At 39.8% G+C, this 23,619-nt stretch overlaps 1 protein-coding gene across 2 annotated transcripts in view; it reads right to left on the bottom strand.

Annotated features, from left to right (window-relative positions):
- Positions 1-1,357: 1,357 nt before the first annotated feature.
- LOC115054708 (replication protein A 70 kDa DNA-binding subunit-like) overlaps positions 1,358-23,619 on the bottom strand; it is a 32,515-nt gene continuing 10,253 nt past the window's right edge. For both annotated transcript variants that reach the window (XM_029520046.1, XM_029520047.1), the window contains exons 10-17: positions 21,320-21,512; positions 17,648-17,784; positions 16,924-17,072; positions 14,881-15,010; positions 8,768-8,944; positions 8,558-8,665; positions 8,308-8,394; positions 1,358-2,060 (exon numbers count right to left, since the gene is read on the bottom strand). In XM_029520046.1, coding sequence (XP_029375906.1) covers positions 1,959-2,060; positions 8,308-8,394; positions 8,558-8,665; positions 8,768-8,944; positions 14,881-15,010; positions 16,924-17,072; positions 17,648-17,784; positions 21,320-21,512 — 1,083 coding nt within the window. In that variant the 3' untranslated portion in view covers positions 1,358-1,958. The remainder of the gene's footprint in view (positions 2,061-8,307; positions 8,395-8,557; positions 8,666-8,767; positions 8,945-14,880; positions 15,011-16,923; positions 17,073-17,647; positions 17,785-21,319; positions 21,513-23,619) is intronic.

The following is a 23,619-nucleotide window of genomic DNA, read 5'->3' as shown; positions in this document are numbered from 1 at the left end:
ACCTCACTGGGTATTCACGTCACTACTGCTCGGCACATCACATTCAGATAAAGTCCCCAAAGGATAATACAGAAAAAGAGAAAAAAAAAAGTATTTCAATTAATCTTCACTGCGTTCTGCCCCGTCCCACGATGCCCCGGGGCTCAGGCTGCAGAGGGACGCGTCTCCATCTTAAGTCTCAATCACCAGCGCGGCTTTCAGCTGGAAATGACTTTCTGATCTGGTGAACACGGTGGTAGATTTAGAGTTAAACTCACTCCATCTGCCTGTTCCAGCAAGAAGAAGCAAGAAGAAATGTGCTGCCTTGCTCTTTGGCCAGACAAGGTGACAGAAGAGCCACTGAATCAGGCATCACCTCACATTTTGAGGGGCCACTTGTGTTTTTAAGCATTAAAAACTTAGATAATGGACTTTCTGCATTTTTGATCTTTCATTTTGGGTGCAGAAAATGAAGTCAGATTGCGTGGTCACTTAAAATAAACAGGTACAGAGTCTAGAGCATCCACACACACACACAAAAGGAGAAAGGACAGAGATAGAGGAAAACCTGAGGGAAAGGTGACACTGGGATGAAAAGATCTGTGTGTGTGTGTTTAATCTCCCAAACCTCTGCCCACAGCACGCCAGACAGCAGGCAGGAAGACTACTGAGGGTGTTCGGAGTGAGGGGAGCAGGCGGCTGGATGCCGACATAAATCAGTGTCATGCCCTTGAACCACACCTTAGTGGAGAGGCGGCCTGCAGAAGCACACTGCTAAAGCTCTGTCCTCGCTTTCCAGTATTTGTACGCTGCTGATGCCGATGCAGAGATTTCATCTGAAAGTGTCTCAGTTTAAAATCAGCTCTTTAAGAGCAGCAAAATGTGTGATTCAACTTCACGGTCGAAAATACAAGCAAGCACACGTCCAGACGGTGGAGACAGTAATGGTCAGCACTGTCTCCCCAAAGCAATAGGTTCAATTCTGGGCCTGCAGGTTCTCTCCTCTTCTCTCCTCTGGCTCTGAGTCCTTCGACAGTACAAAGACATTCAGGTTTAGGTTTGTGGTGACTGTGAGCTGCCTGGAGGCCTGAAAGTGAACGGTTTGTCTCTACGTGTCGGCCCTGAGATAGACGGGAGACCTTTTCGGGATGAACCCGCCCTCGCCCAGCGTCAGCTGCTGATTGGCTCCCTGTGTTTCTTATTCCCTCCTTCTCCATGTTAAATAAAAAAAGATCCAACATGAGGACAAAGAGGAGCCAAACAGATGACGATTTAAAAATAAAAAAGAGAAAAAGAAGTTGCTGCTGAGTAATTAGTCATATAATTACTTTTTTAATGAGTAATTACTAAAGAATAAGTGAATGTAATTTCCCAATAACAACAGCAACATCACAAAGACAAACTGTGTTTTTGTATTAACATTTTTAATAACTCTTTTCATCACTGATATCTTTTGGAGCCCAGACCATGCAGCAAACCAAACACAAACTAAAACAGAGAATCAGTTGAACTAGAGCTAAATGCTATGAACACAGTTAAAAAGACATGCAAACACGTCCATCTCCCACACACTCTTTTGCCACGCCTTCATTTTTAAACAATAAAGAACTAAACGGGCCTGACTCATGATCAACACACATTTGAAATCCAAGATGAGTCATTTACAAGAGAAAAAGGCCAGTGTCTTACACAATGAAAGCGCACCAAAATGTAAACGGCAAGCCTCTTATTTCAAATGTCATTATATTAAATATAAAAGTAATTTCTACCACTTTCCCAGTGTTTCACAACTGAGGGATGTGAGCAACTAAATATCAGTCCTTTGTTGGGCTGCCATTTAGTCAGATGAATCAGTGGCTGCCCCTCTGCTGCCTTCGTCAGATACGCCATTATCTCTGTGGTGATAAAAGTCAGACTGTTCAGAAACCAGTCAAAGATGTTTAATTACCAGGCGGCTCTTTGGCTGACGGTGACCAAGTTCAGCTGGCCATTTTCCAGATGTTACTGAGGAGTCTCCTGCTGTATTCCCTGTGGTCGACCGGTTGAACTTCCATTACAGTAACCTTCACTCGACTTTCATCCTGAGTAGGGAAGAAAAAGGGCAGCAAACATCTGTGATCAGAATTATTCAACAGTGGATGAAAATAAAAACTATATATATTTATTATATAAGAATGTAACCAAAGAGGCTTCATCAGTGAAAGGCTTTAAAAAAACCAATCTCCACGTGGGGATCTGTGTTACACTGCTTGTCTGATGGTGGAGCACTGAACTGCTGTCGAACGATGAATGATCTATAGCTTTGACTTTCTATTCATCAGTGGTCTGAAAATCTTCCAGGACAACCCAGCAAACAACAAACAACAACAGCCCGACCCCACATAACTGCAATTCCTTGTCGTTTTTCATCTAAACCAGGCATATAAGAGCTAGTTCACACCGACTCACAATGCCACTCTGAACATGACAACAATGGCACGTCTGCCTGTGTTTTAGATTTCATGCTGTCAAATTTCTATTCTTACTCCAAATGACTACAGTTTGCCACGACAACCATGGTGCACGTTGTGTTTGTATTCTCTGCAGGTCCCGTTCTCGTTAATGCTCACGTGGATATCAACTTTGTAATTACATTTCAGAGAGAAACCCGCAAACAACTCAATGCCTGTCCTTGTCAAAAGGCTTTGTTTGGAATCTGTTGAGCTCCAGCACACTGACTCCTGAGTTGTGCTGCTCAGAAGGACTGCTATAACATCTTGGATTAGAAATGCAAACATGGCTAAACTGTTGGAAAGACTAATAACTTGACTGCTGATAACGCTAACGGCTACAGAAAAAGTTAGAAACTGCTCCTCAACCCAAAAATCCATTTCCATTATAATCACACTCCTTATAAGAAGCACTGATACCAAAAACAATTCATGAATCAATTAGTGATTCAGCACGAAGAGCGTGAAATATAAGACTTCCTCATTCTCTCGTATGTGATTCGGCACCTTTGCTTATATTTTCAGTTTGTGTCTACCTGAGGATGGCAGGCAAATCTACAATATTGGCCCCACTCTAAAGGTGACAACTTGTTTAAATCTAATGATTTTCAAAGGCTGTTTGTTAATTTAATGTGCTCTGACTAACAATCCAAAGAACATCGCTACAAGAGAAAACAATTTCCCAGCAGCTAAATATTCCATCTGACTCTAACTCAGGTTCAGATGGTGGGGTGAGGTGCGGCTCCTCCCTGAACAATTAAACAACACATTTCCTAGACGACGACGCTGTGACAGAACGCGCATACACATGCAGCAAGAGCCGTGACACCAAAGCCCCTCAGTCAATAAATGAGATAATCTACTGCACTTGACAACGAAATGATTCCTGCATGTCAATTTGAACAGTGTTGCAGCAAATAAGAAAATGATGGCTGAATGTGAATGAGAATTTTATCAAATCCACACCAGCGCAAAAAACTCAAGAATGAGGGAGTTAAATGCCATAAAATCTTCAATGGGATTGGAATGAATGGTCCAAGTGGGCCAATTTTTCTCCAGCTGAGGAACAGAGATATGACCTCAGGGTGATGCTGATAAGGACTGGTAAAGGTGTGTTTTATTGACGATACAAATACGAGGTGTGTTAAGTGTGCGTGACTTTCAATGACTCTTCCCCTTTGCTAATGTATTCATTGAACAAAATCAATTTATTCTCTCACTGCACTTAGACAACCTGGAGCAGAGTTATATCCACACACGTGGTCAAGGTCTGTGTCTACCTGCATGTACATGACTTAATAAAGCGACATCTCACACGGAAGGGCCAACAACCATACAGCCTGGAGCAGATAAGAGATTCATCAACATGCAGCATGAAGATAAAGGTGAGAAAACTGATGAACCTACCCAAATTCTATATCAATGAATAATCTCTTATCTTTTAAATAAATGCAAATAAGATGCTTATATGAAAAATGAACTCATCTGCGCTCAGTAAGTCCAATCCTGCAGGCCAGATCACATCTTCACCATTATCTGAACTCCATTAAGTCTACCTGTAACGGAGAGTAACGGCGTCTGCTGCACAGCCGTCACATTCTTTGCACACTCACCTGCCTCAGTGGGACGCCGCCTTAATGAAATGTGACGTTTCTACACCTATTACAAACAATCTGGATCTCATCCACTTCGAACAGAGACTGGGGATGTGCTGTGGGGAGGGAGCTCCAACCAGCCCCTTTCAGCTCTTAATTTTTTACTCTTCACACAACTATGTCAGCTTCCATGTGCACAGTTTGAAACCATTACCCACATATTTAAACGATTACTGGATCTGGATCAGGTTGGAACAAATGTGCCTCCCAATTACAGAGTGTGTTTATCCTACATACAGGGCCGAACAAAGGACTAAATATGAACCCCGCAGAAAGCAGGAGTTACTAAGTACTGACTTAGTTGGGTGCCCAAAACCTTTCCACATCCCACAATTGCACTGCATCATTTGTAGAAAGGTGTCTTTAACCTGTTTGCTCTAAGTGTTGTTTTATTTTCACTTTACAAATCAGCATGTAATTTGCCATGTTTTCCTGTTAACACAGTTTGTGTTACTTGTGTTAGTGCTACTCATTAAAACTACTCAAAGAATCTTCTCATGTCCATGGCCTGAGTACTGTATCAGTCAATCAAACTTTATTTAGATAGTGCTTTTCATACAGAACATTTGTAGCACAACGTGCTCGATATTGAAACAAAGAATGAAAAGGAGTTGTGTAGCGTTAAAAACCGAAGTCCTCCCTCACACCACAATCCAAATAAATCACTCAATTCATTCAAAAATGTATTACAATCGAGACGATTGAAATGAATGAAGGCTTTTAATTTGTTTTGCATCAGTTTTCTCGTGTCTTTAAACATGAATTTGGCCTCAGGTTTTCAAAGTTTTGTCCGAATCGCTTTGCAGTGGTTATACACATTTAAATGACTTTATTTGAATTATTAATTTTTACAAAAATCCGACTTTAACCGTTGTTCAACACTTCAAAAAGAGATTGTAAATATTTTAAATCAAGTCTGGAAAAACAAAAGACAACCAAAGTCTTTTGCAACAGCGGAATCTCCAATATATATAAAATTTAGCTTCATTCTGATAAGTCTGATAAGTCTAAACGTTGTTGTGTATCTGTGCTCTTCCCTCAAAAACAATCTTCAGTAAAAATGCTAAAGAAGTTGAGACAAACTTTAAAATATAATCTTTTTCTGTGTCCCTGTTCTTAAAATGGCAAAATGTAAATATTGTAAAGTCACTGGCGCCATTAAACTCTTTTTATGAAGACACTGCGGTAGATATCAGATCTTTTTGTTTACGGTGAAGAACTGCAGCTGATGTAGATAAACAGTCTCAATCTCAAGTGAGTCACAGATTCCCTCTCTGTTTGGTACTTTGAAATAAAAGCAGTAAACTTTGACTAACAACCTCTGGAAGCGAATGCTTCATTCACCAACTTGTGAAGATGTATCTGCTCAGAGCTCATTATCGCCTTTGCGAAAAACTGTATCATTAGTTTTACATTGTTCCACAGGGGTTCATTTCTTGTATCTTACATCATTAGTTTATTACAAGACTCGGGAAACTCACAGATATTGTTACTGTATATGTTGATTGTGTTTGTAGTTTTGATATCTTTGTCAACAACACTTGTCTGGCACTTCTGCCTTCACTAATCAAGTTAAAATAGAACTTCTAATGTGTTTTTCAGTTTTTTCCAAAGTAATATTTGGTTATTTAAATTATTGCAGTTAATTTAAATAGGACATCATAAAACCGTGAAGTTTTTAGCAAACATTTGGACACCCCTGGGCAGAAATGATGACTCGTTCGTATCAGATGGTCATCCATATCTTGACTTCCACTATTTCCCTCAACCATTTCTTAGTGACATTTCAGGCGGAGGAACGTTAAAGCCCCAAGTCTTTTGATAACTTAGTAGGGATGAATTAGCTACATTGCTGTTAAGTGTTGACATCACAGAACCTAAAGCAACGTTTTCAGCTGACAATATTTGACTTGACTTACTGCCTTTCCAGCCAATTAAGGTCAAACAAGCTAATGGCAGACTCAGAGTTTTGTAAGTAGATGGGCATCCGAATTTACAGTGCATTTATTTTTAAAGCAAATACATGTTCCTATGTCTGTTTGCTGAACAGATAAGTATTTCACTTTTCAACAAATTCAAAATTCAGTAAAGTGCTTTGAGCGTACTAGCTGAAGATGTAGGCGGGCGTAACATACATAAATGAATCCATACATCTACACACCTGAATAACAGCAGGATTTTGCCGCGTAGAGAATTAGGAGGGGGCCAGCTTCTAGCTACCGACAAACGCTGAGGGATTACTGTCAAACGAGCGTTTCACTTGGTGCATTTATGCCATTTGTAACTGTAACAGCTGAGTTATGCCAGTTCAGTGATGCTGCATTATAACCAGTTCAACAGGAAACTTACTGCTAAACAAACGTCATGGTGAAAATAATCAACAGGAATAGATTTGAAAAGCTCTATCCTGGTAGTTTCACATTCACATTGTTTATTTTCCTTTTACAGGTTTCACTAGAAAATACATTGATTGTAAAAAGTGTTAGTTTGAGCAGCTGAAGGGTCAGTAGAATGGGGCATGTGCACATAGTCAGGACGGTACCACCTCTGCCTCATTTTGGGCAAAGAGAAATCCTGCACAAGAGCTTATTTTGACTTCTTCTATCCATTCCTATTAAACTGATTTGGTATATGCAGACAGAAAAAGTGACCAGTCAGACTGCTGTTTTTCTCTGTAGAAGAATAGAAACAGCTGCTGTAACGCTGATGACATGTTTCCTTTTTTACAGTGGAGACTGTGTAGACTGTGTGTCTGTCTGTCTCACACGTTATACACTCATAAGCCTCTTAGGATGATTTACAGGGAACATTCACTTTCCTAAATATTGTTTTCTTTGATGCAGCACCTGTGGACAAACTATCTTAAGCTTCACTGCTGCTAAGACAATAATAAAAGCAAAATCAATAGCGTGTTGTTTGTTCTGCCAAGCACTTGTGGGTTGTATTTAAAAATGCAGCCTCTAGCATCTGCCAGTGGTGCTTCAGGCCTTTTCTCATTAGCTGGACAGTAGCGGTGCGGTGCTGACATTTGCTGTAAGCAGTCAGGCTTATTTTGGCTCCGATGTGCACTCTTTATTGCATTAAATAAGACCATATGCAAAATTAGACTGCAACTTCAGAAAATCTTGTTGGAATTAGTTTGTCTGCCTAATATTTGTGTAATTCCTCTTTGACAGGGTGAACATTATTCTCCAGACTATGAAGAAATGTCCTCTGAACTCTCTTGACATTCCTTGTAGGTTTTCCTGCGGTCAGGATACAGACCATTCGAAGCTCATCCTACATCTCCATCTCAATCATTCCCCAGAGACTCTTGGTATGTGCCCTCTGCAGCAAATTAGTCTGCAAATAATTAAGTTAATTAGGCTTAGAGAGACAATAGCCAAATGCTAATTAGTGCCTAATTAAGAGAAATGAATCCACAGCTGTATTTGTTTTCTGTTATCCAAAGTGCACTGGCTTCATAACAACTCCTTTGTCACTGAGATACTAATTGAAATAGTTTGTGATTCATGTTGTGTGACTGACAGGATGTTACGATTATATTGCATTTTACGCATCTTGTTCTTTGGCTTTACATGCTTTGGGCTGAAGTTCTCCAACGATAATATCTGACGAATAGTCTGGTTGATGCAAATTTTAAAAAAATTGACATGCTGCTTTTTTACAGCTCAATGTGGCAGGCTTAACACCAAGGGAAGAGAAACAAGAAAGAGTGAATTGCAGCTTTTGATTGCACCATTCACTGTGAAGCTTTGCTAAGAAACATTCACCTCAGTCCTTACCTCCTCAACCAGTTCGCCCTAAGGGTGGCTACTGCTTAACACGAAATGCTAACACACATCACTCTTTGTCCCCACACAGCTGGATAGAGAAAATATTACCTGGATCTGACAAAAACAGAATCCTGTGTGGTTGATGAATATTAAGTCCTTTTGAATTATTATTTCATGACTGAAAAATGGTTACTGTTGTTTGAAATAACCCATTGAAATGAATCAATATTAGTAAATCACAGAAACAGAATGGTACTGTAGTTGTTCAGAACAGTGGTGAGATATGGACAGGTCAAGAAAAAAATGCAGCTAACAGAAAAATACCAGGCATCACTGTAGTACATGCTATTATATTTAGTTATCTTAATCCCGGCACACTAAACTGCATTGCAGTTTGTAGCTACTTACATTGTATGTCTCCAGTTTGACCCGGTTTTTAAAGATGTGCGTTTTGAAGTTAGCTTTGTGGAAGACTTCATCAAAAGCAGTCTCGTCCTTAGGAGGAAACACACACACACACAGAGTCAGGGGAAATGGTTTTCATAGAGTCATCTATTAAAATTAGACCTCCTGGAAAAACTGCAAAAGCTTTTTCCTTGTCATGTGTGAACCAAATGGGCTTAGCAGAACTTTGTGTAGGGCTGTGTGTGTTTCTCACAGTGTCTCTTAACTCTCCCAGTGTATCTGCACTGTGACCCAGCAGGATCTCAGCTGTGTCCTGGAAGCAAGTCACCCACTGATTATCCCCGTGGTCTGCTAAGTTAGCCTGAAACAACGAGGGGGAGGGAGAAGTTGCATACATTAGACTGTGTGTGTGTGAAACTACAGAAGTCAGCATCACAGTAAGAACGTTAAACTTTACACTTACAGAAAGGAGGAGTCTGTATTTAAAGTTGTGGAACTCTCGGTTACACTTTTCGCAGCGGTACAGTCCGTTCTGTTGGTCTATGACCTTCTTGTTGCAGTCTGCAGATGGACAGGCCTGGTACAGACAATTCTCCTTTCGAATATACAACACTGTCGCCACGCAGCTGAAATACTCTGCCTGAATACAAAGAACAAAAATGGGACAGGAAGAAATCTAATTATGGAGGAATGAGCTGCATGATCAATAAAAAAACACCAAATCACATCAAACAGCTGCAGTTAATTTGCAGTAGCTGTACTGTATACAATATTGTACTGAGGAGAACAAATCAGGTAACATGCTGGTAAAATCTTCCAAACCAAATTAATCTTAAAATACAATCATTTATTGCAGTAAATGTTAGCATTGCATTTGTGTTTTGACGCTTGATTATCATGCAGTTTCTCTGTTTAACTGGTAGCTCTTGAATGCAGCTGCTTGTGGAGCTGGCAGCTGTTAAAATCATGAAGATAACCATAGCAGTCCATGTGACTGCCTGATTGCTGCCTCCATTTCATTAAAATTTTAGAACATTTTTTTTTTTTTTTTTAGGAGTCTTGAGTAAAAGTATGTTGCCAAGACATTACATTTACAAAAATTGTAGAAACTGTAGAAAAATTCAAGCTTACAATCGCTTTAAATAGCTTCTCATAGAAGACTGCATTCATGAAGTCACACATTAACACTCCACATATTCACAAGAACAAGTTAGAAACTTCTTTTATTTATATTATTTATATTGATAAATTGTACTATTTCTAAATACAGAACTTTACAATAAGGTCCAGGTTTTAGGCAGCTGTATGAAATTAGAAATAGAAAGTTTAAAACTTTTCCTCCAAAAGAAAATCCATGAAAATTCAATAAGTTTGAACCATACAAACACAAATGCTGCCCCTCCTAAGGAGGTGCAGCCTCTTTGTCTTGATGCCAATACATTAGCAGGAAATAAATGACTGTGATTGTAAAGAGTATGTTTTTGTGTGCTAGGAGAACAAAGCTGAGGACTGCAAGCTGCATTCCTAAAAATTATGTACAATGAACAGATTGGAAAAACACATATCTTCAAAGTGTTTGTTATTTAGAAGGCTGCATCTTGGTAGAGGAACAAGACACCAGGTGGTCAAGGCCATCAGAACAAAATGAATAATCACTTGTCTACAGTACAAAAGCTAAAATTACAATGTGGTTGTAGTTTACGTTGCCCATACACAATGATACAAATCATTCCTGTCAGGTTACAACTACAGATTTGTAAGGACCAGAAACTAAAACCTGTTTCGGGTAGGAACTGCTGGTACATTAAAAAACAATCCCAGTTCCAATCCCAACAGTCAGATCCATGAAGTGATGCATGACACGCGTGGTATGATAGACCACGATCAATAATTATAATAATTACTCCCATGATGCTTGGGTGGAGTCCCTGCTCTCATTCAGATGCTATGATAGCTGCATTAGTTAGCAGCACACGGTGAGAATCATGAAATTCAAATCCATCAAACTGATATGAGACAGAAAAGAATGTGTAAGAGCTGACAAGATGCCAAAGTGCTCCTTCTAGTGGAGGCAGGACATCCTTCAACAGTTTTAAGAAAATGCATAAGCTGCTTAGGGTAAGAAGAAAAGCATGAAATAAAAATAAAAATAAACTCAGATCAAACTTGGCGTCATAAGTAAAACTGTTGCCAAACAGTCGGTCCAGCTGGTAGATGCGCACTATTTACACATTTCTATTTGACTTCCAAACAATCTTGGAACAGTTTAAAAGGAGAGCAGAGGGAGTTTGAGAATTCTATGCATAATAGATGCAAGATGAGACGAATCTCTCTCTCCCCCTCGAATACATAAATCGTGCTCATGTGCACTTACAAAATCAGCACACACACATGTGCACATGCAACATGGAAGGTTATATGCAAAGACCCAAACTTACACATTTGCAATACAGATACAGAGGGCTAAACTTTTCTCAGCTAAAATTTTATGTAAACAGTCAAACAGAATCAAATTAAAATGCAGGGTTGTGTTGTGGTAATTTAAACAGATATTAGCACCTTAGGCAGCAGAACTCACACTGGTAAAATCAACAGCTAGAAAGGAAAGAAATGCATACTCTAGGGGAAAAAGGCTATCCTCTCATCCTGTGGAAAAAGCACAAAATGATCTCCATAAATATAAATATGACGAATGCACACAGCAGATGAAATGTGTCTCATTGGGAAGAGGACGTGGACACGCCTACGTGTAAACAGCCACACATGGATAGACAAAACAGACATGAGGTTCAAACCGATAAACACGATATACACGCACGCACATGTAGGAAACAGAAAAATCCCTTTTCCTAGAGGGTGTTTTGTCTACCAGGAGCACAGGCCTTCAACAAGATGTTGGAATTACAGCCAAAAATTTAAATGAAATGCTTTAAAATGCATTCTAACCAACAACTACATACAAGCGAGAGCTGGGCCAGACTCATTACTGATGTTGGCCTAAATGAGTCTATCAAAGACTCTCTTTAGGATACTGGCCAAATTCACACACACTGCTTGAGCTGAGCGTCGCTGTCCCTCCCTTATACAACCCAAACTTTCTACATAACGTTTGGTGAGAGCACTGAATGTGAAAAGGCCATTGTGTTCCCTCCATCCCTGAGAAGATGGCTGGTGCCATCCGATGTCCCCACGACCTCTGCAGATACTGTCAGTCAGACTCAGAGCAATCTCTGACACTTTCCTCCCGCTAGCGAAAACTGAGTCACAGCCTCATAATCTGTCCACCCGTCCATCTACCCGGTGCTCATGCCACACAGCAAGGCCCCCACCAAAACACTTACTAAGAAGGTTTATTAATTAGGAGGATCTCTCCCGTAAGCAACAGCCCTCTCCTCCTCAGCACTCCACTCTCATGTTTCCGCCCGCGTGCCTGCCTCATCACATTTCGCAGACTTGAGCAGATTAGAGCGCTGGAAGGCTGGAGAGGTGGGAAGACGATGGGTGGGGAAGGTGGTAGGAGGGTGGACATGGCAGGAAGAAAAGAACAGGATGTTTCCTTTGGGGGCGTGTTGAGGGCTTGTGATGTTGGCAGATGCTACTGAGAATATTAGGAGGGAGGTCAGCAGGATCTGGACCATAGCTCTTCCATCACAACAAGCTCAGTCTAAATAAATCCTCCAGCATTTGCCACCATGTCTCCCCTTCTCCTTTCCTTTTTTTTTTTTTTTTTTTTAAACATTCCCTCTGTATTCTTGTGTGTACACAGAAGCCTTGGGGCAAAGTCTTAACCTTAAGCACACTGTGGAGAACCCAGAAGAGAGGCATGACTAAGACAAAAACAGATAGTGAAACCCTCACAGACCCACAAAGCACATCAAAAATATGAACGCAGACTTCAGATTTAAACGCACACACATACAAAACATTCTGAAAATGGTTTTCATTCTTATCACAGCAAATCCCTGTGTCACCTTCTGGCACCTAAATGCAATTAAAATTTGTCTGTGGAAGGGCAACCAAGTGAAAATCTACTTCACATAATTGATGTGTCTACACATGCCAAATTTAATGCTTGTCCCAAAACCCCAACACGTACAGACATATGCACAGCTACATTAATTAGAAATGGCTTGTATACTTGCATCCACAAATATACACGCACACGCACTCGCACTCCCACACAGACAAACAGGTAGAATGTAAAATTAGATTCCTTCAAACTATAAGCTAATGATTTGGATTTCATTATTATGGACAACCTCCTTTAAGGTGTTCAATTACAGAAAGGCTTTGGGGGCACAGGCAGTGAGACAGAGAGAGAGAGAGAGAGAGAGAGTGAGAGAGAGAGAGAGAAAAGAGAAGACAAAGGAAATGAGGGAAGGGCAAAAAAGAAAAAAGAAGAATTATTTACACATTCTCACCTTTCAACTCCTTCCCTAAATCTGTCAGTTAACCTCTTGGATCTGTATCCTTTTCTCAATATCCCGGTGTCACTTGTCTCTCTTGCCTCCTTTTTCTTCCTGTGGCCTTGTTTCCTTCCATCCTTTAAAAAAAGCTTTGGAAGTAACAAGAACTTAAAATGGCGCTGCCTGGCTTTTACCCCCTCTCCCTGCTCTCAATCCAGACTACTTCCCTTCTGGAAATGTTATGCCCTAAGGGCTTCATCCACTTCCAACACATAATTAGAAATTTTTATTAGAAAAACGACACTGATGTCGGAACTACTCGTAAGTGGCTTCTAATTAAATGTGAGGGATGAAGGAGACTAGTTGAAGATAAACCTAATTAGATAGAGAGTTTAAGAGAGACACATACCACTTACATACACACTATTTTTGGCTGAAAGCATGACAATTTTAAGCAATAACACTTCTTGAAATGGCAAGAGAGGTCTCACATGCTCATCTAACAGCACATTTCAGTTCCTTGAATAATGCTAATATGTGAGCATATAAACAGAAAAGCCATGGCTCCAGTCCATGAAGTCAAAGCAAGGTGCAGCCTACAGCTGCTCTATTTACAATGAATGGATAACTGACTGTGGGTTTGTTTGTCTAAACACTTACATTCAAATGAGACTGTGAAGCAGTCAGATTTATAAATGAGTATATCCATGCCTGTTCACAGAAAATTATCATTGATAGATTAAATGAGAGGCTAGTCTAAATAATTAAAACAAAGATCATCATTTCCCCTCACAATGTTTAGCAGCAGGGTTTGTTTTTAGCCATCCTTTTATGCTTAGTGATTTCCTTAGTTTTTTTTTTAATGCATTTAGACAAGCCCCTCTTAACAGGTGATGGAGATTAATTAAACATGAGCTGTAGTGATTGGGTAAGAGAAGCAAGCACACGAAAGAGATCGAGTCTCTTGGTGTCAGAAACCATCAACGTGATGGATTTGTCCTCCTTTGTGGAACATTGGGGCAGAACAGGGAACCAGTAACCCTTGCATTATGAGGCAGTGACACTAAAACCTGGTGTTTCCGTGCCTGTCTAACCATTAGATTTTCTGCTATTCAACTCTGGTGTAATGTTGATGCGGATGTTTGGTCATATGTCGGGGTTTCTTTCATTCCTCTTCAAACCGTAGCCACCTGCCTGAGAACAAAGACTTTACTGACCCACACATCAATCTGATCCCAACCGAAGTTTTCACGAAGAGCCGGTTCAGAGCTCTAACCAAAACTGAAAAACAAATAACAAGATTTTCTTTTTGCTGTTAGTCCCCTGAAGGCTTAATTTTATTTAATTTATTGTATACTCTCTTCCTTCAAAAGGCAAGAGGATGAATCCAAAGCTCCGAACTAACACCTGTGGTTAGAAAGCCCAGTAAGGAGTAAAATGATTAGTAACACGGCTGCGTGTGGTTTTCACAATGGCTCCTACAGTCTGGCCCTTTATTGTGGACTGAACTGAATCGTCCAAGTGCTTCAATGAATTTACGGCCAGAAGCATCAGCCCAGAAACTCTACATATGCAGCACATTCAGTGAAATAAAGACATGGACTACGGGCTCATCACTTGAAATTCTCAGCATTAATTTGGTCTTTAAGTTTGAAGACTCGGTAATAGTCCATTCACCGTGCATTAATAAAGAACGAATTCCATGAATAAAAATCAAGCCAGACTTATGGACAGCTTTAGACATAGTTTCAACATACGCTGAAACCATTATTCAATTAACATAATATTAAACAGCATTTTTTTTTTTTTTTTTGCAAGCAGCAAAACTAAATGTATGAAGGTGACACTGTGTGTTTTGGGAAAGGATTAAACATCTTTCTTCTTACAATTTATGGACCAACTAATCAATAAAATTAGGATATTTAAGAGTACACCACCAAAAATTATTTATTGTTGATTTTACTATTAAGGGGGTTAGGGGTAGATTTTCCTATTTACCTCTAATTGTATCTAGTTTGGACAGATCACTGGACTGTCACCCTAACCCTCATCGTTATTTAAGCAACCCAACCATCTAAAGAGTCACTTTTGAATGTAAGTGCATTAAATCCTGAGCTATTTTCTTGGACCAATTCCTTGCTGTGTCTGTGTGTGCATGTAAACACTGCACCTTCTCTCCTTGTCCCATGTGTTCATTCTTGACATCACTGAGGGTTTTCCAGTTCATCCTGGCGTTGCTGCTCACTGACCTTGTCTCTGTCAGGGATTGGCTGTTGAGCTTAAAGCCTCTCTGGTCATACCTGGATATAAGACAGAGAGCACACAAACAAATTACAGTGTGTGCAAGCATGACTGTACACCAAAAACACCCATTTTTCATGTGGAATATGGCATACATTATTTAGGCTTTGTGGAGGAAAGAAAAGTAAGAGAGGAGAACATCATTACTAAAATGACCACATATCTGGGAGCACATCTAATGATCCATAAATACTAAGGTGATTATATTATAGAATATTATTGGGCCTATGCACATCTGTCCCACGCTGAGTCTTTCAATGATAAAGAGACTGTGAAACATCATGTTTACATTTACAAACATATGTTAGATTCCTCCAAAGCTCGATTTCACACTACAAAATCTGCTACAATCATGTCTGAATTTCAACTTTAATGCCTGATTGAACTGCTTCTGAACATTTCTGGCCATATACAGTTTCTTTGCTAAAGACAAAAAGAGGAGCAAAAACCTTTCTCATGTCTGTTGTTCTTTACCCATTCCAGCTATTCATTTACCGTCTTTTTTAATATTCCCCTCAAAATCTCACTGCATCAGTGTGAGTCCTGCTCTGTATTCTAGCAGAACAATCTAATCAAGGCATCATCCAAATTCATCAGTTTCTTTTAATTATGCGACCAAGCCGAGTCAAAACAGTTCCACAAAGCACCACATCGCCACAGGAACTATAGTCAGAGAGAGACTCTTTGTCTTGGTAAAGTACAGACTTCAATGTTAAGACGGAGTGGGGAAAAAAAAAAAAAACAAAAATAACAACAACAACAACAAACAAACAAACGAACAAAAAAAAAAACAAACAAAAAAAAAAAACAACCCAAACTCTGTCTGCTCTTTGAATAAAATTCATTGCCATTTGTTCAGAGCTGTAAGCATGTAAACTGTGAAGAAGACCAAATAGCAGCGGAGATCAGGGCAAATCCATGGATTAGAGAGGAATGGAGGACGGAATGAAAGGAGGGAGGGTCCCTGCCTTTTAGTTATTTAGCCCTTTGAATGTCAGGATGAGATGGTGTATTGACCAGAGACTAATAAGAGCAAGATTAAATCTGGAGCAATGCAGCCTTCCCCTCCTCTCTCATTTTCTCTTGCTCTCACATTCACACTCACACACAAACAAACGTGAAACTGCTGTAAATGATAAAAGGCACACGCAAAAATGGCCAGAGCTATTGTTCATTGTTCATTAGCGAAATTTTTAAACCAGGCATGGACTGAAAGAGTGAAGAAAACAATACCCACAGGTAAAAACAAGCATGCCCCTGTATTTACTGTATTCACACTGTGAAGCTGTGAGCATTTTATGCTAAGAATAGGTTTCAGTGTAATACACCTGCGAGCATAGGCAGACTGTAGCATCGTGTTCGTACACTGAATCAAAGGCAAAAAACCAGTTTATATTTCAGCGGTGGCCAGACTTGGGAACAGTCTTAATGAGCGAATGAGTCATAATTCAAAATCCCTCCACAGGAATCCAGTTTGTTGCCGCTCACCATGTGCCCATTTCTGTGCACATGCAGTATCAGTTCAGAGCTAGAATCCAGAAATATCCACATCCTGCTTTTTCTGTTATTCCCCTCCATTCAATCCCGTCTACATCCTGTCTAGAGTCCCACTGGGACTAAAGAGGCACATGCCACGAGTCTCTTGACACGTGATTATTGGGGCCCTGTATTCAAGTTTATTCATCTGTGTCTCTGACCATGTTTGAGGATGCTCTGTGTTTAGTATTTATTATACACTATTTTACATGTCCAAGTATTATAGACAAAAAGAAGCACATTTGCTGCAGCTTGTGTTGTGTGTGGGCTGATTGTCCATGTAGACTGAACATGTTAGGAATGTGTGGACATTTCTGTATGTGTGATGCATGTAATGTATGTGTGTGTGTGAGTGCTGCACAGCTGAATGACTCACCAGGCCCTCAACCTAAAGGCCTCTGGTATGTCTGGGTTGACCATGACTGTCGAGCTGAACAATACAGAGAGAGATTTGCCCCCAAAATCAGACACACGAGCTCCTTTGATGGCGACCACAGGCTGCCCAGAGCTGTCAAACTTCTCTGCCTGGTGAGGGAAGGACAATAATTGAGGACAAAATTACAGAAAATAAGAGACTGAAAGGGTGCCTTTTTTTTTTTGTGTGCGTGTCTGCAGCTTGGATAGACCAGAAATGAAAATGCGGTATAGTTTACTTTGATAATTGGACAACCTACAAGTTAATTTGAAAGTCATCTTTGGATTTTGGCAACAAGGAGGATTAGCTCTTGCAGATTGAATGAGCTTAGAGAAGAATAGTGCTATTTCATGCACATTCAAGAGTTATTTAGTCTTTCGTGTCAAATCAGGGACTCTGGTCCAAAACACTCCTGAAGGTCACAGGAATCATTTGATCGATCCAAAATTTTCAGCCCCAAAAACTCAAACTAACTACTCTGTACACAAGAGCACACACACACACACACACACAGTATAATATGTGCACAGACGTGGACATGTGCACACACACCTTCATAAACACACCATTAATTACAGTCTGTTTAACACGTTTTTATGTTAAATCATAAAACTATGCCTGGATACAGAGGGAGAGCAAGGAGTGAAAGTGAGAGAGTTAGTGAGAGAGGGATTATAGTTATTACCTCCTCTCCCCAGAGTGTGACTGTCACCACTTTGCCAGTTGTGTCTATCAGGTTGACGGCCCTCTTGGAGACTTCTCTGCTGGTCTTAGTGGTGATACGAGATACATCCTCTGCACTTTTACACACTCCAATAACATCTACGGGCAGAGAAAATCTTTTTTATTTCAATCTATAGGTATCTCACTATATACACACAGGTAGACAAATATGCTTAGACAGAGAAAACAATAGGGCATGTTGTGTTACCAGAGTCTTTTGTAAACTCTACTTGGTATGAAGTGTAAAAGTGCCCCCAAGATATTCTCTGCATACTGCGAACTGTTATCACTTCACTTCAAGTGGTAAAGATCGGACGCAGCAGAGAGTTCACACTTGCCTTTGATGTCGCCAAGTCATGACTGACACAAATGTCAGAACAGGCTGGCTAAAGCCCAGGCCCAAAATCCAAATCACAAAAACACACTCATTCCACATTCATGTTTGCTGTCATGCTCAGGGCCTAAGCACCTCAATCAGGATTACTGCACTGAGGAGCAGTCACTGCTGAGCTAAAAGAAGGTGAATGCCCTGCCCTACTCTGACTAACATAGAAAACTACACCAAAACAAGTCTAATTGATTTATAAAGTCATTGTTACACAAACTAAAGAATTTTAAAAGGGTGCTGAAAACAAAAGAAACACAAGCAAATTCAATTTGTGCACCTCAATACTGTGACACAGTTTTAGAAGTTATTGAATTAATTGAGAGTTTTCAAAGTATAATGGTACAATGGCAAACGCCATCATGTGAGCAAAATGACTCAATAATGCATTTTTTCACAAATTTGATTACTATGAAACAAGGGAAAGACAGCAATATTTGCACAGGTCTGAGCAGCAGAGGTTCGTCTTTTTAACTTGATTAATAACTGAAAACTCCCTGTTCTTACACAAAAGGTTATGTTTGAATTCCTAATGTACCATCTTTAACCCTGGAACCTGAAAAATATGTGAAATGCATTTCCATAAAACTTTTTTTGAATACTTTAAATTGTTCTTTGTATATTCAAAAGAAGTCTTTTTCTTGGCTTCAAAAGCTCTATAAGGCACCTTTTATTGGCGTAACAATTATCACGACTGTGGTGCCTAATTTTCTGTCAGTCATATCACGCTGTCAGAACTAGTGCCCATGCACTGAATAAAATGACTGGATGGAATTATTATGAAGACATAATAAAAAACAGTCATTTTGTGAACTTCATCATCCGCCTGTCTGCTACCTCTGCTAACCTTTTTCTACACCCCCACCCCCTTTTCCTCCCTTGCTCTGTGTCTGCGCTCTCTCAGCTCTTCTTAATTCCATTATGATTGAGACGATGTCATCCACCTCTGAACTCCATTATCACCACAGGAACAGGCTGACAGTTCTCATTACCATGTTATAATCCCCTATTTAACAAAGACGCGGAGAGTGAGGGAGCGGAGAGAGAGTGAATGGGAGGACAACAGATGATGCACAGGACATGTAACACTGCCCTTCAGCGACCAGAGCAAATACGCTCCTCAAGGTAAACCACTCGGCACATCCTTTAACTCTGGTGTGTTGCCATGTATTTCTCATAGCTTACACTACTGTGATCATGCTTCATTAATACTCTAAATGTAAACCCACATTAATCTTCCATTCAGTGCACTGCAGTATGTTGTTTACTTTATGACCATTGAGTGGTACGCTAATATTGCATGTCCAATATGTGGAAGAATTAATTGCTCTGTTTGTGCTGCCCTCCAGTATTTGCTGTATGTTTTGTCAATTAAATACATTGAATCTAAACTACTGCACAACGTTAAGTCAAAGTGAGATTACAAGAGGACTACATGAACCTGTGCTAATGGCTGATAAATGCAGGCGATGTCAACCTTTCAACCAGTAGTCAGTGAAGCTATGATTTTCATTTAAACAGTCATGCACTATTTAAATTTCACTGTTGTTAATTCCACTCACATATTTTGCAAAGCACATTGTCAAAAGTAAGTTATTGCCAAAGAAAAATCACTGTCCTCATAGTCTCTTAAACAGACTAATAACCACGCTGCTGAATCACTAATTTTAACCCCAATCTACAGGTGGACTATCCCAATTTACCTGACGCACAGATAAGACATTCCTGTCAGGCGGAGGGCAGGCACCACAGCTAACCTTCATAAAAACAGTGGAATGAGCCATATCATCTTTTTTTATCTCTCCTCTTTACTATGTGCCTAAATTAACCTTCCTTATGACCCATCATAATGTATTCTTCTGTGACATCTGGCTCACAACTGACTGGGACACGCTCAGGTGTCTGTTTTTACCAATTATATCAAGGACTTTAAATCGCCTGGGTTGACTGAGCTGTTAGAGAGATGGGCGGGCTGATAATCCACATACCCAAATATTGGCAGAAGCGAACACATGACCACATAAGCACACTTTTTGGTTACTCAACAGACTTCACGCAAGATCGAGTTGTGCAAACAGATTTGTTCTGAATTGCACATTCAAGTGATGTAAGAGAAATAGTAGCATTTCTGGTCCTGCAAAAAAAAATCTACTTCACAAAGGGGTCTTTCCTGCTATACAAATGATGCAAAGCTAGCTATTTATTTTTTATTTTATTATTCATTCATGACTTCATTCCTATTTATTACAATTACAATGTCAGGTATATTTCTCTGTTGCACTAAACACTTGGATGTAACTCATGTCGAACAGCGACATGACGGCTGCTCATACTACTCAAAGACCACTTTGCTTTAGAAGCACATTTTTACACCACTAACGTAACGTCACAACTGACGCTACTTATTTCTGTCACAATACATGTAGATGACTTCGACGACAGCAGCACTATTATTTAATTTTTCCACTGCCACTACCTTGGCACACCATCAATTTTACTCCTGACATCAGGACTTCAAGCTGTGTGGTGCAAAAAGTGACATTTCTTTGAATGAAACTTAGCCATGCAAGAAGCAGAGAAGGCAGCCTATTTCTCAAAGGAATGTCATGAGCAAATACCTCTGTATGAACAGCAAACATTCATCAGACTGAAATTAGTAGTTTTAGGACAAGTTTGATCAGTCAAGAGAGTTTGGTGATGATGTGAAACCCATACGAGATCATATGATCATGTTTGTGCATGAGGCCAAAGGTTTTTCTTTAGACTAACATGAACCTTTTCTTCAGCTTAGCGTATAAATGCACCACCTGCTATTTACTTCAGAATTTCAAAAAGTAATTCAATGTGGTGAAATGTTTACTTAATTATCCACAAACGCCAATATCTGAGGGAACGTGTGGCACAGAAAGAGAGAGACAAGCCGTCGCCGAATCACACTTCATTTTCTGTCTTTAAAGCCTTGTTTCAGCCGATGATCACAAAATTTGGAGAGGCAGTGAGTCACATCATTATCTGAGCACTCACCACGGAGGGCTGATTGGTTTGATACATACCTATCTGGATTGGCTGATTATCAATGTTTTCGTGCCTCGATTGCATAAATTGAACTTGTGAGATGTAGTCCAGCTTTGTGAATTTGAAAAAGACACATTTTCCACTTTTATCCACTCTTCTTGGCTCTAAAGCTCTACCTGTTCTGTCACTTTGACTGATGCTAATACATTCCCACTGAAGAACTCCTTTTCTTACCGATGATGGAGTCGTTGTCTTTGTTCTCCAGCTCTGAGATGGGCACAAAGTCACAGTGCACTGTGGGGACATCCTGAGTGTCATCACATGGTATAATTGATGAATTAGCATGGAGGGTAATCTCGTAGTCATTCTTCAGCGTGCTGTACTGTTTGTTGGCCGGCTTCAGTGTGGCCTTGGAGATGTAATACACCTACAGAAAAAAGGTGAATTAGGTGTTCTGGTTTTCTAAAATTAGAAGAAACCAAATTGGTTATTTCCTTTAAATTTGAAGTAACTATGACTGATTGAATTGAGCAATGACTTTCATGATCCTGCCAAAGAAATTATCAGTATAATAAAACATTTCCACCACTGTTCCACCAGCACACAAGAATGCAAAGACCTTAAGGTCCGACTAAGATGTGGTGTCATATCAGCTCCATCACCTCTCTAATTCACCAGAAAATAAGAAGCAGCTGAGAGGGAGTCTGCTAAACAGTACAATTTAAACTCGAACTGCAGGGCACACTTCTTCATTTACTTTTCCAGCCCTGAATCCAATATCCATTCTTTCACAGTTTGACTCTGTGACTTATTCTCTTTACTTTCCTTCCTCCCTCTCATTCTGATTTACCCCACACAGAAGTCGGAGCATGAAACTAATGTGATAAGCATTATGGGCGCTCAGAGCCAGTCACACCCACTCACTGTTCTGTCAATACTCAGATCACGAAGAGAAGACGGATTCATTCCTTTATTTATCTTTGGAGGGCAGAGGGCACAAATTGGATCTGGGGCTGCGCTGGGAGTCACTTCCAGTGGCTGATACCTGAGCCAGTGTGACTAGCAAAGTGATGGCCAAGGTTAATTGAGTTATTAAGCTCTGTTGGACAAACTGACTTTAACAAGAGCTTTTGCTTGTGTTCTACCTGGCTGGAAGAGCTTAGGTGGAGGGAAACAGAGGGCAGATTCGGAGACTTGGGACTGACAAAGAACAACAGACCAATTTTCTCTTTTGCGTAAAAGAATAATCATTCCAGGTGTTATCATGCATCTCTAAACCTCATCTTACGTTAAAATGAATTTTATCATTTTAATATTAATGGAGATTTTAATCATTTAAAGACTTAAACACAATGCAATATACTGAGACATTAACTTCCCATTTGTATCAATTAAGAATTATATTTATAAATATGACTTATTCTTTAATAGTCACCATTATCTTAAGATAATACTAGCTATACTTTCCAATTCTTGTATAAAATTCTGTTTGGTTTGCAGCTCTCCAGCAGGGTCAGGGGTCAGAGTCATTGTCCTTTATGTAACAGCAGTGGAGCTGCTAGGCACTACATTTCTTGCTAAAGGACAGTAAAGCAGATGCTCGCTGACATAAGGTCTTGAACCAGGGTCCTCTGGTTGAAAGATGGTCCTATTAACAAACTCTGCCTTCAAAACTTTTAGACCCACTACTTTGCCAAAAAGATTCATATGCACAAGAGTGATTTTCATATTACAGAAAGAAAGGTGTGTGGTTACATGTAAAGCCAAATATAATATTCATATGCCCATAGAAGGTGTCAGAGTTGATGGTTATTAATCATCCCCCTTGTGGTGTCAACACTATAAGTGAAACTAAAACAAAGATGCCTCAAGATGTCTGAGTGAGTTGTTCTCCCACCACAGAATATTTGGCAATTTGTTAAAAATCAACTCAAAAAATACCTGGAAGCAGTGTCTTGTCCTTTTTCTAACCAAAACAGATGTAGAAATGTAGCCAAAGATATTATGAATCTTCAGTAATCTGATTTTATCCATATCAGAAGGTATCTCCCATTGAAATGTCCTCTTTGTGTTTCTTTACACTTATCACTTTATCATATATTAAATCATATTCACACAGCGCCCATGGTGTGCAGACACACCCCAAAACCTAAAACAGCATGAAGGGGTTGTTACATGATCAGTGCAGAGGAGGAATTAGTACTAGCCTTTTATATCTTTACTTACTTGACTACTTATTCAGGAGATCTCTGTTAGTCACTTTGGCCACTTTGGCCCCCCCCAAAAAAAACAAAACAAAAAAAAAAACGTTGTCTAAAACTAAATTTGGTTTCATATTCTCTGGCTCATACAATCACTCAACTTCTCAGAATGTCAGAGACGTATATACTTCAGTGAAATATGAGTTAGTAAAATCCTTCCACAAAGTCCTCTAATACTTGCCTCTGGCTCATTCATTGGCCAGAAGTCCTGCAGGCATGGGAGGATTTTGCAGAAGGGGTTTATTAGACTCTATTTTAGCATCAATACACTTG

This window comes from Echeneis naucrates, chromosome 14, assembly GCF_900963305.1.
Source record: "Echeneis naucrates chromosome 14, fEcheNa1.1, whole genome shotgun sequence".
In the NCBI taxonomy this organism is placed as follows: Eukaryota; Metazoa; Chordata; class Actinopteri; order Carangiformes; family Echeneidae; genus Echeneis; species Echeneis naucrates.
This window is presented reverse-complemented; position numbering and strand designations above follow the sequence as displayed.